Source organism: Saccopteryx leptura, chromosome 2 (assembly GCF_036850995.1).
Source record: "Saccopteryx leptura isolate mSacLep1 chromosome 2, mSacLep1_pri_phased_curated, whole genome shotgun sequence".
NCBI lineage: Eukaryota > Metazoa > Chordata > Mammalia > Chiroptera > Emballonuridae > Saccopteryx > Saccopteryx leptura.
The window spans coordinates 79337728-79362858 of NC_089504.1; the positions used below are offsets into that span (position 1 = coordinate 79337728).

General features: G+C 40.3%; 1 protein-coding gene across 1 annotated transcript in view; it reads right to left on the reverse strand.

Moving 5' to 3' along the window:
• SAXO1 (stabilizer of axonemal microtubules 1) overlaps positions 1-25131 on the reverse strand; it is a 66512-nt gene that overhangs the window by 36665 nt on the left and 4716 nt on the right. The window contains exon 2 of the mRNA XM_066363056.1: positions 1453-1632. Within this exon, the coding sequence (XP_066219153.1) occupies positions 1453-1632 (180 nt within the window). The remainder of the gene's footprint in view (positions 1-1452; positions 1633-25131) is intronic.

A 25131-nucleotide genomic window follows, 5' to 3' on the forward strand; every position in this document is an offset into this window, starting at 1 on the left:
CAGCTGGGGAGTGAGCCACGCAGTCTGAAATGCTTCCTGGCTGCATGCAGAGATATTTCTACTCCACTGAGTTACCAGTCGCAAGTTACCACCTGGTGGTAACCAGGCCGTCAATGGCAGATTCTGTTAGAATCATGGCAACATGTAGCACAATCCTGAACTTGATCATTTATCCCACCCTCTCAAGACAGATATCTGCAACCCAAATACATTAAGCCAGTGGTGAGATTCAGCCATTTCGCACCAGTTCGGCAAAACCGATACCTAATTTTTGTTGAGTTCGGCAAACCAGTTGGTAAAATGGCACTTGTAATCAGGGTTCTCTCTAAGGTGGGCGCCTGGGCAGCTAGCTGCCCAATGTAGATCACAAATTTATATTCCTTACTCTTTTTTAACATTCATCTGCACAACAGTGTATTTGAAGCACCCATAGTAATGTTCATTCTGTCCACAGGTGAAAAAAATTTGAAGGAACTATGCTTGTAATATTTATTTATTCATTTCATAAGACTCATTATACCTTTAGTGAAATACTACATTTTAATCCCCTCACCTTTGTTACTTCAGTAAACAAACATATAACGTAAAGAGAAAAAGTGCCAAACAACCAGGGGGAGACAAGCTGTCATTGGAAATATCTTAAATAATAGTTTTATTGTTTTTTGTCAGATATTATTTAATATTTTTTCATTAATATTCTAAAACTCATAATATAATCTAGTTTTGTGTACCTCCTTTGTTGTTCTTATTTAAGTGTTAAATGCATGAAATAATAAACTACCTTTAAGGTATATCAGTTTTTTATACTTAAAACGGTCATTAAGGCAGAGAACCGGTTGTTAAATTATTCGAATCCCACCTCTGCACTGAGCCCTGTGGTTCAGTCTCTGCACAGAACTGGATTTAAAGAATCAGAGTTTATAAGGCAAGAGTTATTTAAAAGGAAATATTCTTCTTTCATATTCTTGAAGAACACTCAAGGGAAACACAATTCAAAACCTATAGCATAATTTCAAAAAAGGCCACTCTTTCTCCATTGCTGAGTTCTCTTCCCACAACCAACACCACTACTACCACCCAAGGTGACCTGGAGCTGAGCTGCCAAAGCCCAAAGCTGCTCTTTCAGCAGTCCCCCTCTTTCTACTCCTTTATTACTTTGCTTAACTTCCATCTCTTTTTATATAGATTGATTTAGTCTTTCCCCTCCCCTCCTTTCCCACCTCCACACAAGAATCCTTTCTCTTTAGGAGGAGATTGGGAAAAACTGAACAGATGAATACATGCAAGATTTTCTTTCAGAAATAGTAAATGACCAATAAGACATTAATAGCATATGTTGACAGCGCACATTAACGCAATATTGAACATTTTTTGTACATTAATTTTGTGCGTTAGTATTGTACATTACCCCATTACTGTTATCTGTTCATTTATTCATACCACTGCCCTTACCTGAATGTAGTCAGGCCTTCCATTGGTATGGACCCTTTCTGGTACTCCATCTTGGGCTTGAAGGACTCTCTGGGCAGGTATGAGTAATAGAGAGGGTAGTTCTCGGTGTATTCGGAGAGAAGACATGGTTTCTCTGTTCTATCGTAAATCTTGGTAGGGAGATGTGGACAATGATGCCGCCTATAAAACCAATGAAGTTAGGCCGGTTACCTTCCTGAGAAGATTATATCGTTTGATGATGTTACCTTCTCAAAATGTGACCCAGACTATAAAGTCATGACTGCTGTCATCGAAAACAGAAATTTCACCCTTCCTTTTCTCTATTGAACTATGTAAAATTTGCACAACTTTTTAAATGATCTATAACTACAATTAATTAATTGTCAAAATTCTTTGGATCATAAAGCTACACATAAGCATGGCTGATGTTCAGCTGTGCCATAGTACTTGTTTAAATACTTCCCTACATAATAGTTAAATGGGTGTTGACCACGAGCCCTCTGAGTAGCAACTCAGCTGCCCCAAGCCCTCCCCTGACACCCCTCTGTCACCTAACAGTTAAGGGCTAAACATCTGGCCTAACCTAGTGCTCCAAGGCTGTGCTTTGGGGTCAGGCTGTCTTTCCTCACTGGTTCCAGGTCAGTTCAGAATATCATCCTTGCATACAAGAAGCATGCTATACACCACTGACCATATCAAACCATTGCTCAGTTGAAATCCTGGTTGTTTTATTCTTTCTGTTCTCACCTCAATTGCTGCCTCCTTAGAAAGACCTCCACTGATCATCTTATACCTAAAATACGCCCCCCTACCCACAGCCCTCTCACAGGTACTCTCACCACCCTGCACCTTTCTAATCACTTACTGTTCTCTGTGATGGGCACATCTGTTGGTGAGTGTATTGTCTGTCTCGTCTATCAAGTTCAGGACCTTCTCTATCTTGCTCACTGCCACACCCCTACTAATTCATATCCTGCCTGGCACACAGTAGGCATTCAGTAAACATTAATTAAATGAATGACTATATAAAAGAATGATTAAATAAACTCTATGCGTCATTATGCAGGTAGTAAATAAATAATTTGCAGTTATACTTTATAGTGAGCTTTTCCTTCTACATGCTAGTAATAAACAAACCTTATTATTCTACTAACTGCTGGACAAAGGGCAGCTATTTGAGCTCTCAACAACTAAGGAGTGTATCAATCATTTGTGTGCCACATAGAATCCTTACAAACCAGTTGGGGTACCTCTAATCATCAGGCACCAGCACATCCACAAAACCCTATTAGTGATTTCCAACTCGGTTATATCAAAGAATGACATGGAATTATCATAGAATTTTTTACACTGAGCTGATTTTAATTACAGAAACTGAAACACACAGCACTCTGGGGTAATGCACAGGGGAGGAGAGAAGGGAAGAAACAGGGCGTCGCTCTGTTGGTGGTCGCAACAGAGCGACGCCCCGGAGGGGCAGAACATCACCCCCTGGTGGGCAAATATACTGAGAATTCATCCCTCTCTACTCTAAAGCTATTTTCCAGACAACAATTAATGAGCTGTTTCTGTTAATAAGTTAGACCCTCCATGTAAATGTTGCTGCCACCAGTACTATTACTGGGCACCTCTCTTCAACTCTCCAAGCCCCAGAAAAAAGGACTGACTACTGTATTGTTCTATGAACACAACTGCATATAAACAACAGCCTTTACAGAGATCTCTTATTTTCTTCTCATTCGGAGATTTCTGTCTTGAATAGCCATAAGATGATATAAACTTGTCATATTTACTTTTTATTTTTGTTATTATAAAGTGTTATTGATTCATGAGGAATATTTTAGGTTTTCCTAATTATTTACAAGGAGATCTTCTGTAAATATTCTGTCCTTATACTATGAATATCTGAATTTCACAATATTACATATGCTCAATAAGGCCCTGGTCAGTTGGTTCAGTGGTAGAGCATCGGCCCAGCATGTGGATGTCCCAGGTTCCATTCCCATCAGGACACACAAGAGAAGCAACCATCTGCTTCTCCATCCCTCCCCCTCCTCCCCTTCTCCCTTCCCTACCTCCTTCAGCCATGGCTTGATTGGTTTAAGCACATCAGCCCCAGGAACTGAGGATGGCTCCTGTGGAGCCTCCACCTCAGGTGCTAAAAACCACTTGGTGTGAGAGCATGGCCTCAGATGGGCAGAGCTTTGGCCCCAGACAAGGGTTGCCCAGTGGATCCCGGTTGGGGCACATGAGGGAGTCTATCTATCTCTCCTCCTCTCACTTGGAAAAAGAAGAAAAATAAATACGCTCAATAAAAGTTTCATTTTCTGCCTGACCTGTGGTGGCGCAGTGGATAAAGCATCAACCTGGAACCCTGAGATTGCCAGTTTGAAACCCTGGGCTTGCCCGGTCAAGGCACATATGGGAGTTGATGCTTTCTGCTCCTCCCCCCCTTCTCTCCCTCTCTCTCTCCCCCCCTCTCTAAAATAAATAAATAAAATTAAAAAAAAGTTTAATTTTCCTTTCTCAAAATGCACATCATTGGCCTTAATACAGAATGATCAACATGTATTTATATCATATATATATGTGATATAAAGTATCTCTTAATGATAGGAACGTAAGTTGGGTGATTCAATCTTCTGTTCATTCAAGATAAATGGTTGTTTTATATTAAAAATTACCATCTCCTACAGTATAAAAACATTAGCTTCTACTACCATTCCGTGTTCATGATCCATCAATTATCTGAGATTTCAATCTGAGCCAATTAGTACCTTAGTATCCTATTTTTTAGAATTCCTACAAACCTCAAATCAAAAGCCAAGAAGTGTGTTGACTACCAAAAATATCACCCACATTCTTTGACAGAAAAGTCAAGATTTTATTAAGGATAACAGATTCAGGCACTGGCAATAAAACAACTCCACAGACATAGCAATATTTTCCCTCTCCAGTGCCCTTGTTTTTTAAAACCAGTAAAACTTTGCTTTTATATGACCCACTTTCTATATTGTTACTTTTTAAAACTGTAACATACTATAAAGGCTTATTCCAAAAGAAAAATAAATTTAATGGCAAAATACTACATCGTGATTGGTATCATGAGAGGGGATTTTAGTATAGAAAACACTTGTATCCAGACGTTGATGTTCCATTAAATGGAATTATATCTAATATATATTTATAGGGCAGATTTTATTTATTTGACTTGTTGCTAGTTAACTAAAACCTTGTCTTACTTTGAAATAGCAAAACTCTTATTTCAAAGTAAGTATTTCATTGCCTGCGTTCGCTCAACAGTTTGCCTCCTTTCCTTACCTGCACCCACACACCCTGAATATCCCTCTCAAGCCACCAAGCACCATGACTTCTTGTTAGTCTTTATCAAGGAGTTCCTCAAGGATAAAGACCAAGTCTGACATCTCTATGTTCTGGAAGCTAGCCCAATGCCTGACATATATATTTAGTTAACAAATGGATGAGCAGCTGTGTATTGTATAGGGAGATGAACTACTGAACAAGAGATATTATAAAGAAAATGAATTGTTCTAACATTAGTAGAGTGAAAAGAAAAAAGACGGATTCTCAATTTTTATGAATCTGGATGGTACCTAAACAAGGTTTATGAAATCAGCATATTTGGGGTATTTAATAATAGTCTTTCTTGACAGTCATGAACCAAAAAAATGAGACCTCTTCAAGCACCCTGTTCTGTGTATCATTTTAGGAGCTGCCTTGGTCACCATGCTCAGGAGGACACTCAAAGAAGCCAAGATGGCACCAATGGACAGCAAAGAGAAAAGGGAGGGAGAAGGTGTTTTAATCTATCAGCACTCTCTAAAGTCTTTCCACTCCAAGCTTTTCTAAAGAACCAGAAGGAAAGGGAAATAATATTGCTGTTTTCTGATATAAAAATGATAAAGGAAGTAGGAGAGACCTTTCAATGGAACCCAGAAAGAATAAAGCATTAGTTGACTCCAAGCTAGAATCATAAAATTTTAAAATTAAGAGGCCAGGAGAATATCAGATCCAATGTCCCCACTCTGTAGATAAAACTCTGAAGCTCAGAGAGCAAGCTACATGCCCTGCTGTAGGCGGAACCTAGCTCTCTAGTGCATCTCAGTGACGAGGTAGGTTTCCTGACACGCACCTAGTTCAAAGCTATCTATAACTCAGGTAACCTTCAAATGGATGACAACTTTAAGGATATAACAGGTACCTCTAGACTAGCACCACCCAATAGAAAGAGAACACAAGCTATAAATGAGAGCCACATATGTCATTTTAAATTTCCTAGTAACCACACTGAAAAAGGTAAAAAGAAGCAGGCAAAATTAATTTTTATATTTTAATTTTAACCTAATATATTAAAATATTAGCATTTCAACATGTAATCAAATATAAAAATATAGAGATTTTATTTTCTTGCTACATCTTCAAATTCCAGTATGTGTTTCACATTAACAGCATATATCAGTCAGGACTACCTCATTTCAAGTGCTCGACAGCCACCAGTGGACAGCTGTCCTATTGGAAAGTGTGGGTTAGGATTTGAAGACACAAACAAAAGGAACACAAGCACTCAAGTGCTGGAAGTTTTCCCTGCAAGTGGAGGAAAGGCAAAGGTGCTTAGAAATATTTTTGTTGACTAATATGGTATTTGTCTTATTCTTGAACTCTCTGACCTGCTTTAGTGTGACATAATCAAAGGCATTAAAAGACATGAAAAATTAACTGGAGTTTTCTGTAATCCCCTCACCCCACAGAGCTGAGCGTCAGTTTTCTGCACCTGTAACACTCCCTAGATTTTCTCTCTTTCCTGCCTCTTTTCCAAAATGCTTCTCTTTCTTCAAGGGAAGTGCTTAAATGGCCTGTCTTGAATGCCACCACCAGCACCACCATCCCATGAAGCTAACTGATGACCCTACTGTTACTGGCTGTGAATCTCCTTTTTCTCCAAGTGTGCATGGTGTTTTGCCCTTTCTCCTTTAGGACACTTTACTTTTTGTACTACCTTACAGTACTCTACTCACAAACTTTCAGGGTTAAGAATTTTCATAGTTGCAAAAAAGCTGGTTATCAAAACAAAAGCATGGCAACTCTTCCTGCCACCAACATGAGCAACATGAATAGCAGTAGCCAGCAGTAGAAACTCTGGACTTTCCCAACAAATGAACTTCCAACAGTCTTTTAGAGCCTAACCTGTTTGTAAAGAGAACGGCATCTGTGGAAATCCATGACTTGTTCTGCCTCTGCCACAGTCTCTTGGGCCACCCTGCTGAGCCTAGCCTGGCGGGGGCAATGAAGAGGGCCCTCCTTCACTCCAGGAAGTAGAGTGCATGGCGGAAAGGGACATGAGGCAGGAAGATCTGGTTTCCAATCCTACCTCGGCCACTGACTGCCTAGGCAATGTTGAGAAAATTAGTTACTTTACTCCCCTGAACTTCAATTTTCTGCCCTATAATAATACTTTGGTTCTTGGTAAAAACTCCTACTTTAGTATTCTTATATGGATTAAATCAGATATCAAAGATTAAAATGCCTAGCCCAGTCAAAGGCAAGCACTCTGTAATTTAACAGGCTATGTTATTGACATATTACTATACACCACATGGGTGAAGATGTTTACATATGACCAATCTAATCCTCACAGCAATGCTATGAAAGACACAACATTATTAGCCCATTTATAAACATGAAAACTGCAGTCTAGGAGAGGTTACCTTGCTCGAGGTCACATAGTCAGAGGATGATGAAATCGGCACTAGGGCCCCAGGTCTTCTGCCCAATTCCAACGCCTGTGCTCTTTAGCATGGCCATCTACTCTGTGACTTGATGGGATGCTGCTCTGTAACATACACCTCTGTTTCCTGGCTGCTTGGATAAACCTAAGGGCAGTCCATTAATTGGCAGTTCTTGGGCCCTCCCCTTCACCATCCCCTTAAGTACACAGAGTCTTCCAAGGTAAGGCACTCTCCCCTTTCCTGCAGACCCTCAAACTATTCTAATATAGACCAACAAATATATACAATTCCAAAAACTTTTTAATATCTGATCTTTCTACAGAACTCTGTTCACTGCCTAAACAAGAGAGTCTCACTAGATAAATTAGTAATAGCAACAACCAGGACACCAAAGACTATGCAATGCTGAATCCAGAAGGACCCTAGAGGTCAGTCAGCCCGACAGCTTCATCATACAGATGTGGACACTGAGGTCCAGAGGTGAGAGGTGCTGCCCAAAGCCACACAGCTGGTCAGCAGCAGCGTTCATCCCAGGTCCCATAACACCTCCCACTTCCATTAACAGTCCAATTGAAAACTCAAAGTTCAGACTCTTAAAGGATTTGCAGCCTGCTTTTCCTGTTTCCTAGTAATTGGAAGCCTGTGACCTGTTGTAGCAGCTGTGTGAGGGAGGAAAATACTTGGAGCAGAAAATGCATTCGTGGTCTAGAAGAGGGAAAGGTGCCAAGGATCACCGAACCTCAAGTCCTAAAGGTCATCATTCCAAGCCAATAGTTTCAAACCCTTTGAGGGTGTCCAGAGCAACACAGATCCTAGAGACAGGGTCTACCCAGAAGAGGACTCATGTCTCTGGAATGTCCTTCTTCCTGAACAGCTTACCAAGTGGATCCAATTAGCCTCTGGGGGTGGGTAAAGCCGATGCTTTTCCTGAAGTGCATGTGTATCCAGCAGAGGTTTATAAAAGTTTTAAATATTTACTAAAATTTGTTCTCGCATATTTATAGTATACCCAGAGGCAAAGAGACAAGTGAAAATGCTTTTATGAACTGCAAATTAAGACCTTTTTTGAACATACACAGATACATTTAATGCCAAGCTTAAGACAAGACAACTCATACTTCCTATCTCTTTTATATAGAGCTTTTAAAAAAATTGGTAAGAGGCCCTAGCCGGTTGGCTCAGCGGTAGAGCATCGGCCTGGCGTGCAGGGGTCCGGGGGTTCGATTCCCGGCCGGGGCACACAGGAGAAGCGCCCATCTGCTTCTTCACCCCTCCCCCTCTCCTTCCTCTCTGTCTCTCTCTTCCCCTCCCGCAGCCGAGACTCCATTGGAGCAAAGATGGCCCGGGTGCTGGGGATGGCTCTGTGGCCTCTGCCTCAGGCACTAGAATGGTTCTGGATGCAACAGAGCGACGCCCCAGATGGGCAGAACATCGCCCCCTGGTGGGCATGCCGGGTGGATCCTGGTCGGGCGCATGCGGGAGTCTGTCTGACTGCCTCCCCGTTTCCAGCTTCGGAAAAATGAAGAAAAAAAAATTGGTAAGAAATCTGAGTAACTCCAGTTTATATTCTGCCCATGGTGCTAGGGAACTGAGCAGGGATTATAAACTAGAACTTTGGTGGTGACTAATCTTTCAGGGGACCAAATTCTGGGTGACAGAAAGCAGGGGCACACCTTTCAATATGTGAGGAGAACAAGCAACCTTACAGACTATCTGGTACTAATGTGGCAAATAGATGCAACTGATGGACCAACCCTCAGTGGCTGCCTGAGGGGGTCACATGGAAAAAACTCATAGGTCCAACCAAGTTTGCTAAGAAAGACCGTCTTGATTGATCAGCATGTCTGTCAAGGGTGCCAGGTTAGAGAAGTAAGGATGGGTGATAAATGTATGAATGAATCAACCAACAAAAGGGAAGCAAAGGAAGGAGGGAATTCTGGGAAATGTCCACACACTATTGAAAATGGTAACTTGTAGGTAACACACATTTGGAAAACATTTAGAATAACACAAAGCCATAAAAAATATGAATACAGTTGCTGAGCAGAGAAAGGAATAAGAACATGGCCAAAACCTGAAAGAACATCATATTTTAGAAGCAAGGCGCCTGGCCCATGGTGGCACAGTGGATAAACCTTCAGCCTGGAATGTCAAGGTTGCTGGTTCGAAACCCTGGGCTTCCCTGGTCAAGGCACATACAGGAAGCAAGCAATGAACAACTCACATGAAGCAACTATGAGTTGTTACTTCCCATTCCATGCTCCCCTTTCTCTCCTGTCTCTATAAAATCAATAAAGTATTTTAAAAAAGAAGAAGCAAGGCAAAGAAGTTTCAGAGGGTGGGAAACTTATAAAAAGAAAAAAATTCAGTGGGAGAGAGGCCAAATGTAGAAAAGAGTTTAAGGGTTCAACAATTAAATGCCACAGAAAAATCCAAGGCAGGAAGACTGAGACAAGGTCTTGTCTGGTGACTCGGAAGCAGCTCCGGTGGCGGCTGGGCTGGCACGAAGGACCGGGCGCTGCTGAAGCAGCCGAGGGTGGGGGAGGCTGCCATGCTGAGAAATCTAACGGCAAAGGCAACAGAAAACTCAAACAGGAGCTCATGAAGTATTACATGAATTGTTAACGATGTGATTATCATTGTGAGGTAGTAGATAAAAGAAGTGACCTGTCACCTTTGTGGGAGAGATCAGTCACCTCTGTGGGGAGAGAAACAGATTAGCAGACAGGGATTCTATGATAAGCAAAAATAACCGATGGAGCCAGAGTCTGTACTACAAAGATGTGACTAAGGAGGGAAGATGGATGGAGTTACAGAGACAAATTGAGAGGCGAGATGGGCATCTGAGCAGCAGCAATCTGAGGGCCGCCACCCAGGGCATAGGGCATCCTGAGAGAGAAAGCAGAATGCTGGGAAGGGCAGCCAGAGGAGACCCAAAGTGCACACTGAGCACTCCGGCGAGCGTGCCAAAGGGGCAATGAGAAGAGTGCAGCTTTCTTCAGGCAGCAGTGACGCTGAGAAGGGCCCACTAGGACCGTCTGGCCCAATGTCAGGCCTCTCCACAATGCTCAGCTCTGAGGAATGATACTCTGTTTCAGCAGAACTAGGGGCTAAGAGGCTGGCAGGGTGGCAGGCAATGGACACTACGAACAGCAACCCTGCTCAGCTCTGAGGAATGATACTCTGTTTCAGCAGAACTAGAGGCCAAGAGGCTGGCAGGGTGGCAGGCAATGCACACTACACACAGCAGCCCTGCTGGGACTGCGCTATCCGGCAGTGGGACAAAGGGAGCTCAGCAGAGCCCATGGTCCTTGGACAAATTGTGGACCTGAAGAGAGCAGCAAAGAATATGTTCAGGGCTTTTGCAGAGCTCCTCATGGGCACCTCCTTGGCAGTCAAAAAAAGAAGTGTTTCCTCAGTGGGGGAAAAAAAAATTTTTTTTTTTAATTAATTGGAGAAACTGCTTCAAGAAGGTGCACTGGCGAAGGAGGTATGGGGTAGGCATTTGGCAATGGCGCGAGCGCGCCTTGAGAGACACTCAGATCGAAATGCACCAGTCACCACGGCACCTTGTCTTTCCAGCCTTTAGAGAACCAATCCTGTGCGGGGAAACAGGTACCACTCTAAGCTGTTCGAATTCTGTGTGTCTCTCCCTCTCTCCCCAAGGCCCCAACAACATGCCCCCCAGAACCTTATTCCTACCCCAGTCTCTGTCACTTCCTGCAAGGAGGCCTTCCTGGACCCCCAGATCAGGTCATGTTCACTCTGCTCTTCCCCTTTCACATGCCACACCTGTAGCCCCCGTCAGTCTGACTTCCTGCAGACAGGTCCTGGATACCATGGCCTCATGCATGGCGTATGATGGGCACTCACTACAGGATAGCTGAATGTGTGCAAGAACAGGGGCCAGAAGCACACATGGGCAAGCTCTGTCCATTGTGCCTATTCCAACAGCACACTTACACACTGTTTTAAAAAGAAAACCCAGCAGCTAGACCCATATTTGTTTACCCTTGCTGTGTAGAGCTTCCTATGTAAATATAGCCTAGAAATTGGTTTTAAAAAACAAATCCTTGGATCTGATATCAAATCACACACATATTGATACATAATTAGAGGAAAACGGGAAGGCAAAGATTTATTAGGTCACAGAAAGTAACCATAAAAGAAGCAGTGAGTAAGTTAAACGTCATAAAAACCCAAATCTCCTACTCAAAGATGCCATTAAGAAAATAAATAAACAGCCCTGGCTGGTTGGCTCAGCAGTAGAGCACCAACCTAGCATGTGGAAGCCCTGGGTTCAATTCCCAGTCAGGGCACACAGGAGAGGTGACCATCTGCTCCTCCTCTTCCCCTCCCCCTTTCTCTCTGTCTCTCTCTGTCTCTGTCTCTCTCTTTCTCTCTCTCTCTCTCTTTTCCCCACCCGCAGCCATGGCTTGATTAGTTCTAGCACATCAACCCCAGGCACTGAGGATGGCTCCAGTGAGCCTTTGCCTCAGGTGCTAAAAATTGCTTAGTTACCAGTGGCCCCAGATGGACAGAGCATCGGGAGTCACAGGGTGGATCCTGGTTGGGGTGCATGTAGGAGTCTGTCTCTGTATCTCCCCTACTCTCACTTAAAAAAATTAAAAATAAATAGAAAGAAAATAAATAAGCAAGACATACACTTAGAAACAAAACTGAAGAACAGATATCTAGCAAAGGACTAGTATCACTATATATAAAGATCATCCGTGACTCAAAAATGAAATGACATAAAGAAAAAAAGAAAAAGATTTCAACAGACACATCACAAAAAGATATTCAAATGGACAACATGCATAAAAGTGCTTGCTTAACATCATGAGTCATCAGGAAAATGCAAGTTTCAGTGTAGAGTTAGATTGTTTGAGATTATTCTTGTTTCCTGAAATAGGCCTATAATGTTATGAATTTCCCTCCTAGGCCTGCTTTCACTATGTCCCCTAGATTTTGAGCTGTTGTGTTCACATTTTCATTTGTTTCAAGGTATCTTTTGCTTTTTTTCCTTGATTTCATTGTTATCCCATTCATTAGCCTCCACATCTTTGTGTGTTTTTCAGTTTTTTTATTATGATTGATTTCTAGTTCCATACTATTATAGTCAAAGAAGGTGTTTTATATCATTTCAATCTTCTTATTGGGACTTGTTTTGCATCCTAACATGTGGTCTATCCTAGAAAATGTTCCATGTGCACTTGAAAAGAAAGTATATTCTGCTGCTTTGGGATGAAATACTTGGAAGATGTCAATTAAATCCAGTTGATCTAATGTGTCATTTAAGGCCGAAGTTTGTTGATTTCTGCTTGGAAGATGGAAATGCACATTTAAACCACAATAAGATACCACTACACACACAACATAATAGCTAAAATTTAAAAGACTGACAAAAAGCTACTGTTGGCAAAGTGGAACAACTAGAATTGTCATTTTACTATTGGTATAAACGTAAAATGTTCCAAAATACTGGGGTGAACAAAAGTAAGTTTATAGTTGTGAGTATGTAAAAACAGTTACTAAAACTATTGTAATAATCATAATCTGCATATCTTTTTCCATACAAACAGTTGTAAATCTACTTTTGCCACCACCACCACCACCCCCACCCCCCACCCCCACCCCGTATATGGCAGTTTCTATAAGCTGGGCTACTTTGTAGTTCAGCAATTCATTCCTAGGAATTTATCCAAGAGAAATAAAAACCATGCAGTCATGAAAAAGAGTTGAACAAGAATGAGCACTGAAGCTTATTCATACAACCCAAAACTAGAAACAGCCTAAGCATCCATCGATCAGGGAATAAACTGTGGTGTGATTCAAAGGAATACTGCTTGGCAATGAACAGGAACTACTTGGAGCCACACCAGATCAGACACACAGCAGCACGGCTAAATCACAAGAACATTCTGCAGAATGAAAGAAAAATCAAAGACCAATAGTCTGATTGGGAAGGGGTGTGCAGGAACCTTCTGGGGTGCTGGAATGGTTCTCTATCTTGACAGGGACTTGGGTTACACAGGCACAGGAATTTGTCAAAACTCAGCAAACATGCCTCAAGATACGTTCATTTCATTGTAAATTTACCTCAAAAGAAGAAAAAGGTATTCAATATCAAACTGTTCTTAGTGATATGAATGCTGTCCTATGTAGGGGAGAAGTTTACTCATCTCAATGATTTACTTTGAAATACATAAGAAAGATGGGTGGATGGGTGGGTGGGTGAGGGGTGACTGGGTGGAGAGATACATCGATGCGATGTTAATGACAGGACCCAGGCAGCAGATCTACAGACACTCACTTTAAAATTCTTTCAACTTCACTGTATGCTTGAAAATTTCCATAATAAAATATTAACGGAGGAAAAAGAGCAAGAAAAAACATTTCTAAAAATCCCAATCATAGCTTTGTAGTTATGTAAGAAAATGTCCATACTTTTCAAGAAGCATAATGAAGTATGCAGGGATGAAATGACAAGACGTCTAGACTTAATGGATGAACCGAATTTGACAAAATCTTGATAACTACTGATGCTGGAAGATGTACGTATATACACTGGGAATTCACCACTCTATTTTCTCCTTTTTGCAAACTTCAATTTTTTTAATTAGAGAAATATTAAAACAAATCCATAAGAGGTAGAACTGACATGAAACAAGTGTGTATCTGCTTAAGCAACAGTTCCCTCGAGGCTAATACAGCTTTCGTCCAACCACCTGGGACAAAACAGAATTTTGATTTAAGCTGATGATATGTGCAGAGCCAACAACCAGAGGAAGCTCCTCTTCTCACAGGCTGAGGTTTGTGTCAGCTGCACTGGGTTTGTTCCCACATGGCCTTTTAGTGTCCTCCAGCCAAAAAGCAGCAAGCTCCCATACTTAACTGGAGTTCCACTCTCTTCTCAAGAAATCTAGTAAGTATCCTGTGAATTTCAGATGAAACCCAACAGCTGTGCTAAACAAATCCTCCCAAGGTTCTCTTCCAAGCATTGCAAAAAAACCAGCCAAAGCCTCTGTAACCTTTATCTTAAAGCATTAACTGTCCTTGACCCACCCACCTCACCCCTACCCAAGATTAGGTTGCTTGCATAGCACTCTGTGATTACTCTTATCACAGCATTTATCCCACAACAATATATTTTGTGGGTTCTGTTTTATCCCACAGTACTTTTTAAAATTCTTATGAGTTTCCCAGACTAGGTTCCTTGGGAGGTAGAGGAGAAACATCTAGTTCACTACTAGAAAACCAGCTACACATGCCTGCAACACCTACATGCTTACCAAAATGTTTTTGGATGGCTAGATAAACAATTTGTACAACACATACAGTTTACAGAGCTTTCCCATATGGTTTCATGTTATTTTTCCTGCAACCTGAAGCACTAACCAAGGCAAGAATGATGAACTTCCCACCAATATCCCAGAAGAGGAATGCCGGGGGCCGGGGGGCCGGGGAAGGGGGGGCAGTTCAAGACTTGGCTCAATCCCACAGAACAATCAGTGGTAAGACCAGGGCGAGCCCACTTTTGCTGATTCTTCAAGATGCTCTTTCCATCCCATCAAGCTCCTTTCTGAGGAAATTTCAGGCTGATTACTCAGAATATAAGACACTTCTCTTTTCACAATCACAGAGCTTGGAATTGGGGTATGTGGCCTCTGATCTACTACATTTAAGGTAAATAGGACCCAATGAGCATGGATTTTACTTGGAGTAAACAGTTGGATAAATGCCACCACCCATAAAACCCCAGATGTCTGGCTTGATGTTTCAACATGTTAAATATCTCAGATAATTAATTAAGGTAAAAAGACAACAATTATGCTATACACCATGTTAATTTCCACTATCCAGCTGACATCAACCACTCAACATGTATTAATTTTTTCAAAATTTTCCCTCCACACATGCCCTGTTCCTCATTTCACATAAATAAAAGTGAAAGACCATGTTTTCACAAGCCTCTTCCGTGGGAATAATCAGAGACTGACTAGGATTACCCTGAGCTGGCATCTATGAGCTCAGATTACCCCAAGCAGTAGTTCATAAAGACAACTCCTCCTCTCTTCGCTCCAAGTTTGGCAAAAGAACTGTAAGTCCTGGGTGAATCTATAAATAAAGCACTGGCCATCAGCTGAGGTATACTCCCTACCCAAACCTGTCAATGTGTACATCCACCCCAGCCCTGGATTCTGCTTTGAGTTGCAGCAGGTGAATGGCAACAATTTGCACAGGGACAAATGTCCAAAGAGCAGGAAGTACTCCAGGTACAGACGAAGTACTTTGTCTTCTTCAGAAAAGTGTCCCAACATCCTGACATCACATCTCTGGGGTATAGTCATGCTTTCTATGTCCAATATGGAGTTACTAAAATGCCTGGGAGCTGTCAAATGTCTTGTGAATTACTATGAATTATCAGGAACTTCACAGTGTTTCTATATGTCGCGTTGCCTTGAGCCCCAAAACGTGGTGCTGAGGTATTTTAGCCTCTGTGTCATATTTTCAACACCAGGGTCTCTCTATGTCAAAATGTCCTGGGGGCCTTTCCTTCTCTAAACATGGACCTGTCTCATTCTGCAGAAAATAGAGAGGAAATGGTTCCCATTAGCATTCCCCTGGCTCCAGTTTGTTCTGCCCCAGCCCTCCTACCCAATGCCATTTCCCACCTGACTAGTGATAGAAGGAAGTATTTTTGTCTTTCACAGCAATAAGTAGCAGCACAAAGTGTACAGACAGAAAGTTGGGTGTAGCCAATGCCCAGTTCAAACAGCAAGACTTTTCTCCACTGCTCACTCATAAGCTACTGGCTTTGCTGTCATAAACTGAGTACTATTCCCCATGGCCGCTGCTGCTTGCTTCAGTTCCCGAAACCTTTGGAATGTCAACCAATACCAAAATTTCAACAACTGTTATCGTCTCCATCAAAAAAGATTTTCTAGTGCTAATCCTCACTTTTTTCTCTGCCTCTAATGAGCTATTCAAAATTTGAGCCAAATCTCCTATAATGTCATTAAAGTAAAAGAAAAATAATTTATACAATGAGTGGAATGATTTTAGAAAAATAGCCTATTGCACCAAATGTATTCCTTCGTGTACCATAAATGTTTTAAACAAGCAGTTGATTCTTAGGGACTGATGTCACTGTTACAGGACACCCCCTTTCTCTCTCTCAAATAAAGGAGGCTGCATTTCAAGTTTAATTATTACCACAACTGAGCAGCTGAAACAAAATTACTTCATTGTGCTATGTGTTCATAATCCAATATATCAAAGTGGTCTCTGATTTCATTAATAACTTTTTCTCTATTTCTCATCAAATGTTTAGCATACAGGGAAAATTTTTTAATTACCTCTTTCCAACTGTATTTTCAATATAGTCTTATCTCTAGAAATTAAAGTTTACTGATAGTAACCTTATGCTCAATGTAAAACCCAATCATTTAATAAAATATAAAGTATTAAAGGCAACACACTCCCTTATCTCTGAACAAATAGCTTGCTTTATATTGACTGCCTAATAACTACCAACAAAAGATCTAGGTTTTGCTTCTTTACTTGACACACACACAAAGATTTCTGGCATGAAGAACCAAGTTACAGAAAGTGTACTTTTTTTTTCTTTCTTTTTTTCTTTTTTCTTTTTTCTTCTTTTTTTTTTTTTTTTTTTGGTTTATATGTTTTAGCTAAAATCAGAACTTGTTAAACCCCCTGGGCTTCTGAAAGAATGCAGAGGATTTAAAGAGCATTTCTTACTAGACCTCCCAGATGCTGGCAAAGTTCTAGGGAACGAGGAAGTGTTAGGAGAGAATGGGCAGATACACACAAATGGGTGTTAACTCTGCTCTTGACTTCTGGAAGAAGAGAAACCTTCCTCACAAAAGAGAGATCCACAAAAATAAAACTCTTGGCCCTCCATCATCTTGGTACAATAACCCTCTTATTTCTTTCTTCTCAAATCACTAAAGGCACAAACACCACGCATTTCTATTAGACTAGCTGAAAACAGTTCTTTGTGGGTCCTTTGCTTTTTGTTCATAAAGGTATAAAATTTGTACACCAATGATTAGTACACTTTCAAAGATAGCTATACGAATAGTTATTGTTATTGAGTACTGATTATATACCAGGCACAATTAACTTTTTATGTGTATTATCTCACCTAACCTCCACAATAACCAGAAGATATACTGGAGACTCAAAGTACTAGTAGACTACCCATCAATTGTCACATAAGAAAAGTGCATGTTGTGTATGTGTCCACATGCATGTGAAGAGAGAAAGAATGTGCCCATAAATTGAGGTAAAATATTAACAACTGGAAACTCTAATCAAGTTGAGATCTGGGTGATAGAGATACAGAGTTTTTATAGTTTTTACAACTTCTTGGTAAGTTTGAGACCATTACTATTTTTGTAAAAAGCACATAAGAAAGAGGACACTGGCCCAAAAATCACACAGACCTGAGTTTGAATTCTAAACTTAGGAGAGTAATGGTGGCATGAGAGATACTCTTGATCTTTCCCCTTTAAATTTCAACAAACTGAACTATAACACAACAAAAGAACCCCAACTGGGCTCATAGGTATGCCTGAAAGATCTGCACACGCAATCAACTAAAGAACAGAGGTGCCCCATGTCTGGTCCCCTGGTCTATTGAGACATGGGGAGGAGTGCCCAGAGGCCTGAGATTGCCATTGCTAAAGCTATAGAGGCACGCCCCATCCACCAACATGATTGCAGCCCTGCCTACATCATTGTGACAGCAACATCTCAGCAGAGGTCAGCCCAAGAATTTTACAGAGCTAAAACTTGTAACATAGCAACACCTACTGGAATAAAATAGTAACCTCTCAAAACTGAAATCTTTTTTCCTTTTTTCTTTTTCTCTTTTGAATCTCATTTTTTAATGTTTATATTTTTATTCTTATATTCTTTGTGGGTTTTTTGTGGGGATTTTTTGGTTCTTGCTGTTTGCTTTTCATGGTTTCTTTTTATTTGTCATTATTTTTAAAACATTTATATTTTTCACTGTATTTTTTAAACTTTTATTTTTCATTTTTTAGTTGATTTTTATAGACTTATTAACAATACCACTCTCAAATGCCATCAAGGAAGAAGAAATCAAATACCATGGATACACAAGACAGAGAAATAGTTTGGATAATAAAAAATATTTGGAAAAAAATCTCAATTACATGGAATCCTTGGAGTTAAATGACAGAGAATTCAAAATTGAAGTATTAAAAATACTCAATGAGAGCCCTGGCCGGTTGGCTCAGTGGTAGAGCGTCGGCCTGGTGTGCAGAAGTCCTGGGTTTGATTCCCGGCCAGGGCACACAGGAGAAGTGCCCATCTGCTTCTCCACCCCTCCCCCTCTCCTTCCTCTCTGTCTCTCTCTTCCCCTCTCGCAGCGAGGCTCCATTGGAACAAAGATGGCCCGGGTGCTGGGGATGGCTCTTTGGCCTCTGCCCCAGGTGCTAGAGTGGTTCTGGTCACAACAGAGCGACGCCCCGGAGAGGCAGAGCATTGCCCCCTGGTGGGCAGAGCATCGCCCCCTGGCGGGCGTGCCAGGTGGATCCCGGTCGGGCGCATGCGGGACTCTGTCTGACTGTCTCTCTCCATTTCCAGCTTCAGAAAAATACAAAAATAAATAAAAATAAAAATAAATAAAAATACTCAATGAGATGCAAGAAAACACTGATAGGCAATTTAATGAGCTCATAAAACAAATTAGTGAACAAAATGAATACTTCACCAATGAGATTGAAATTTTCAAAACAGAGATGAAGAACTCAATACATAAATTAAAAAATGAGGTAGCAAGTTTAGCTAATAAAAAAGCCAGAGAGAGGAGAGAATCAGTGACATTGAAGACAGGTAACTAGAGATGCCACACAGAGAAGAAAAGAGAGACTCCCAAATTTAAAAAAACGAGAGCTCTACAAGAATTGTCTGACTCCATCAGAAAGTGTAATATAAAAAAATGAGTATATCAGAAGAAGAAGAGAGGGAGAAGGGAATAGAGGCCTATTCAAACAAATAATTGATGAAAAGCCTATGGAAAGAGATCCTCAAATCCAAGAAGCAAACAGAATGCCAAGTTACCTCAGCCCAAATAGACCTTCTCCAAGGCACAGTGTAACAAAATTGTCAAAAGTCAATGACAAAGAAAGCATCCTCAAAAAGCTAAGAAAAAGAAGAACATAACATACAAAGGAAGGCTCATTAAGTTATCATTTTAATTATCAGCAGAAACTCTACAAGCCAGAAGAGAGAGGACCCAAACATTTAAAATACTGAAAGAGAGAAATTACCAGTCAAGCATACTACATTCATCAACCTATCCTTCAAATATGAAGGAGAAATAAAAACTACTGCAAACATACAGAAGCTGAGGGTACTTATCACCACAAAACCCCCACTGCAGGAAATACTCAAGGAGGTTACTCGACAAGATACAAAGAACAAGACAAATCAAAACTACAAGAAAAGCTCCAACAAGGTCATAATAAAAACAAGGATAATCTGTGATAATAATAACATAAAAGGAGAGGGGATAAAGATCTGCAGTAGCAAAGAAGGATGAAGTGCAAAAGCACTCATAAGACAAAGGACTCAAATATATGAAAATTTTTCTCTTAATAATCTAATGGTTACCACCCATGAAAAAAGCCACTACTAAAACACATAGCTTAAAAGAAGAAGAAAAAGGGAAAGAAGTATGGAATACCACCAAACAAAAACAACTGACAGAAACACAAAAGAAAAGAACTAAATGAGACACAGAACTACCAGAAAACAAAATATATATAAAATGGCTATAGGAAATCTTCAAGTGTCAATAATTACCCTAAATATAAATAGACTGAATTCACCAATAAAGAGGCACAGAGTAGCAGATGGATGAAAAAGCAAAACCCAACCATATGCTGCCTTCAAGAGACACATCTAAGCTGCAAGAACAAAAGTAAACTCAAAGTTAAAGACTGGAAAATGATTCTCCAAGTAAACAATACCCAAAGAAAAACAAGTAGCCATACTAATAGCTGACAATGCTGACTTCAAGACAACAAAGGTAATAAGAGACAAAGATGGACATTTCATAATGATAAAGGGGACAATGTATCAAGAAGACATAACACTTCTTAATATACATACACCGAATCAGGGAACACCAAAATAATAAGACATCTACAAACTAATCTAAAAATAGAAACAAACAAAAACACAATCATACTTGAAGATTTCAATACACCATTGATGGCTTTAGATAGATCATCCGAACAGAAAATCAATAAAGAAATATCATCCCTACATGACACACTAGACCAAATAGATATAATAAATATTTACAGAACATTTCATCCCAGAACATCAGATTATACATTCTTTTCCAGTATGCATAGAACATTCGCAAAGATAGACCATATGTTGGGCCACAAAACTAACATTAACAAATTCAGGAAGACTGAAATTATACCAAGTATATTTTCTGACCATAAGGCTTTGAAATTAGAATTCAACTGCAAAAAAAGAAGTAAAGAGACCCATAAAAATGTGGAAATTAAACAACATACTTTTAAAAAATGACTGGTTCAGAGAAGAAATAAAAGCAGAAATCAAAAGATATATACAAACAAATGAAAATGACAACATGACATATCAAAATTTCTAAGATTCAGTGAAAGCAGTAATGAGAGGGAAATTTATATCATTACAGTCTTATATCAAGAAACAAGAGGCCCTGGCCGACTGGCTCACTGGTAGAGCATCGGCCTGGCGTGCAGGAGTCCCAGGTACGATTCCTGGCCAGGGCACACAGGAGAAGCGCCCATCTGCTTCTCCAACCCTCCCCCTCTCCTTCCTCTCTATCTCTCTCTTCCCCTCCTGCAGCCAAGGCTCCATTGGAGCAAAGTTGGCCTGGGTGCTGAGGATGGCTCTATGGCCTCTGCCTCAGGTGCTAGAATGGCTCTGGTTGCAACAGAGCAATGCCCCAGATGGGCGGAGCATTACCCCCTGGTGGGCATGCCGGGTGGATCCCAGTCAGGTGCATGTGGGAATCTGTCTGACTGCCTCCCCATTTCCAACTTCAGAAAAATAAATAAATAAATAAATAAATAAATAAATAAATAAATAAATAAAAATAAATAAAAAAACAAGAGAGATCCCAAGTAAACAACCTAACATCACACCTTAACGAACTAGAAAAAGAACAAAGGCAACCCAAAGTCAGCAGAAGAAAGGAAATAGTAAAACTCAGAGCATAACTAAATGAAACAGAGAACAAAAAAAAACTATAGAAAAAAATTAATACAACAAAGAGCTGGTTCTTTGAAAAGATCAATAAAATTGACAAACCACTGGCTAGATTCACTAAGGAAAAGAGAAAGAACTCATATAAACAAAGTCCAAAATGAAAGAGGAGACATTACCACAGACATCATAGATATACAAAGGATCATTGTAGAACACTGTGAGAGATTATATGCCACCAAATACAACAATCTAGAAGAAATGGATAAATTCATAGAACTATACAATCTTCCTAGACAGAGCCATGAAGAAGTGGAAAACCTAAATAGACTCATAGCAGGGAGGAAATAGAAACAACTACCAAAAACCTCCCGAGGCCCTGGCCGGTTGGCTCAGTGGTAGAGCGTCGGCCTGGCGTGCAGAAGTCCCCGGTTCGATTCCTGGCCAGGGCAAACAGGAGAAGTGCCCATCTGCTTCTCCACCTCTCCCCCTCTCCATCCTCTCTGTCTCTCTCTTCCCCTCCTGCAGCCAAGGCTCCATTGGAGCAAAGATGGCCCGGGCGCTGGGGATGGCTCCTTGGCCTCTGCCCCAGGCGCTGAAGTGGCTCTGGTTGCAACAGAGCGACGGCCCAGAGGGGCAGAGCATCGCCCCCTGGTGGGCAGAGTGTCACCCCCTGGTGGGCGTGCCGGGTGGATCCCGGTCGGGCGCATGCAGGAGTCTGTCTGACTGTCTCTCCCCGTTTCCAGCTTCAGAAAAATACAAAAAAAAAAAAAAAAAAACAAAAAAAAACCTCCCGAAAAACAAAAGTCCAGGACCAGATGGCTACACTAGTGAATTCTACCAAACATTCAAAGATTTGGTACTTATGCTTCTTAAAGCCATCCAAAAATTAGAAGATGTATCCTTAACACATTTTATGAGGCCAAGATAACCCTCATACCAAAACCTGGCAAGGACAGCACACACACAAAAAAACAAAAAACTACACACCAATATCTCTAATGAATACTGATGCAAAAATCCTAAACAAAATACTAGCAAATCAAATACAACAACACATTAAAAAAATAATACATCACAATCAAATGGGATTTATTCCAGGAGCACAAGGATGGTTTAACATACACAAATCTATCAATGTAATATACCATATCAAGAAAAAAAAAGAACAAAAATCATATAAGCTTATCAATAGATGCAGAAAAGGCATTCGATAAGATACAACATCCCTTTATGTTTAAAACACTCAATAAAATGGGTATAGAAGAAAAGTGCCTCAACATAATAAAGGTCATATATGACAAACCATCAGCTAATATCATACTAAATGGTGAAAAAATGACAGCTTTTCCTCTAAAATTAGGAACAAAACAAGGCTGTCCACTCTCTCCACTCTTATTCAACATAGTTCTGGAAGTTTTAGCCAGAGTAATCAGACAAGAGAAAGAAATAAAAGGCATTCATATCAGGAAAGAAGAAGTAAAGGTATCACTTTTTGCAGATTACACAATCCTGTAAATAGAAAACCCAAAAATTCCACTGAAAAACTATTTAAAATAATAAACCAATTCAATAAAGTCACAGGATACAAAATCAATATACAAAAGTCCACTGCTTTCTTATATGACAATGATGAAACTTTAGAAAATGAACTTAAAAAAAAATTCCTTTTACAATTGCAAAAACAAAAAAAATAAATTAAATAAAATACCTAGGAATAAACTCAACAAAGGATGTAAAGGATCTATATACTGAAAACTACAAAGCATTAGTGAAAGAAATTTAAAAAGACACAATGAAATGGAAAAATATTTCATGTCCATCATGGACTAAAAAGATTGACATAGTTGAAATGCCATATTACACAAAGCAATATACAAATTTAATGCAATCCCCATTAAAACACCCATGTTATTTATTAAAGAAATAGAACAAAAAAATCACCAGATTTGTATGGAACCATTAAAAACCTCAAATAGCCAAAGCAATTCTGAGAAAATAGAATAGAGGCAACATAGTATATGACTTCAAATTATACTATAGAGCCACGATAATCAAAACAGTATGGTATAGGCAGAAAAATAGACATACAGATCAATGGAACAGAATCGAGAGCCTAGAAATAATACCACATACATATGGACAAATAACCTTCAATGAAGGACCCAAAAACACAAAATGGAGAAAAGAAAGCCTCTTCAATAAATGGTGCTGGGAAAATTAGAAAGACACATGCAAAAGAATGAAACTTGACTACAGTTTGTCCCTCTGCACAAAAAATAATTCAAAATGGATCAAAGACCTAAATATGAGATCTAAAATAATAAATTACATTGAAGAAACCATAGGTACTAAACTCATGGACCTTAGCTGTGGAGAAAAATTTATAAATTTGACCCCAAAGGCCAGGGAAATAAAGGCAAAAATAAGTGAATGGGACTATATCAAACTACTTAAAAGCTTCTGCACAGCAAAAAATACTGACAACAAAACAAATAGGCAGCCAATCAAATGGGACATGATATTTGCAAACAACAGCTCTGATAACGGGTTAATATCCAAAATATATAAAGAACTCACAAAGCTCAGCAACAAACAAGCAAACAATCTAATTAAAAAATGTGGAGAGGACCTGAACAGACACTTCTCCCAAGAAGACATACAAATGGCCAACAGATATATAAAAAGATGTTCATCTTCACTAGCTAGTAGAGAAATGCAGATCAAAAGTACAAAGAGATACAATCTCACACCTGTTAGATTGGCTATTATCAACAAGACAGGTAATAACAAGTGTTGAAGGCGCTACAGAGAAGAAAACACCCTCACTATTTGTGGGAATGCAAACTAGTAGTACAATCACTAAAAAAGTATGGTAGTTTCTCAAAAAATTTAAAACTACCATATGGCCCTGGCTGGTTGGCTCAGTGGTAGAATGTCGGCCTGGCATGCGAGAGTCCCGGGTTCGATTCCTGGCCAGGGCACACAGGAGAAGTGCCCATCTGCTTCTCCAACCCTCCCCCTCTCCTTCCTCTCTGTCTCTCTCTTCCCCTCCTGCAGCCAAGGCTCCATTGGAGCAAAGTTTGCCTGGGCGCTGAGGATGGCTCTGTGGCCTCTGCCTCAGACGCTAGAATGGCTCTGATTGTGGCAGAGCGATGCCCCAGATGGGCAGAGCATCACCCCCTGGTGGGCATGCCAGGTGGATCCCGGTCGGGCACATGCGGGAGTCTGTCTGACTGCCTCCCTGTTTCCAACCTCAGAAAAATACAAAAAAAAACCAACAAAAACAAACAAACAAAACTACCATATGACTACGCAATCCCTCTCCTGGGTATCTATCCCCAAAATTCAAAAACATTGGTATGTAAAGACACATGCACCCCATGTTCATCACAGTATTTTTCACTGTGGCCAAGACATGGAAACAACCAAAGTGTCCTTTGATAGAAGATTGGGTAAAGCAGTTGTGGTACATACTGTATATGCAATGGAATACTACTCAGCCTAAGGAATGATGACATAGTGCCATTTACAACAACATGGATGGACCTTGAGAACATTATACTGAGTAAAATAAGTAAATCAGAAGGAGCTAAGAACTATATTATTTCACACATAGGAGGGATATAAAACTGAGACTCATGGACAGAGATAAAAGGGAAGTGGT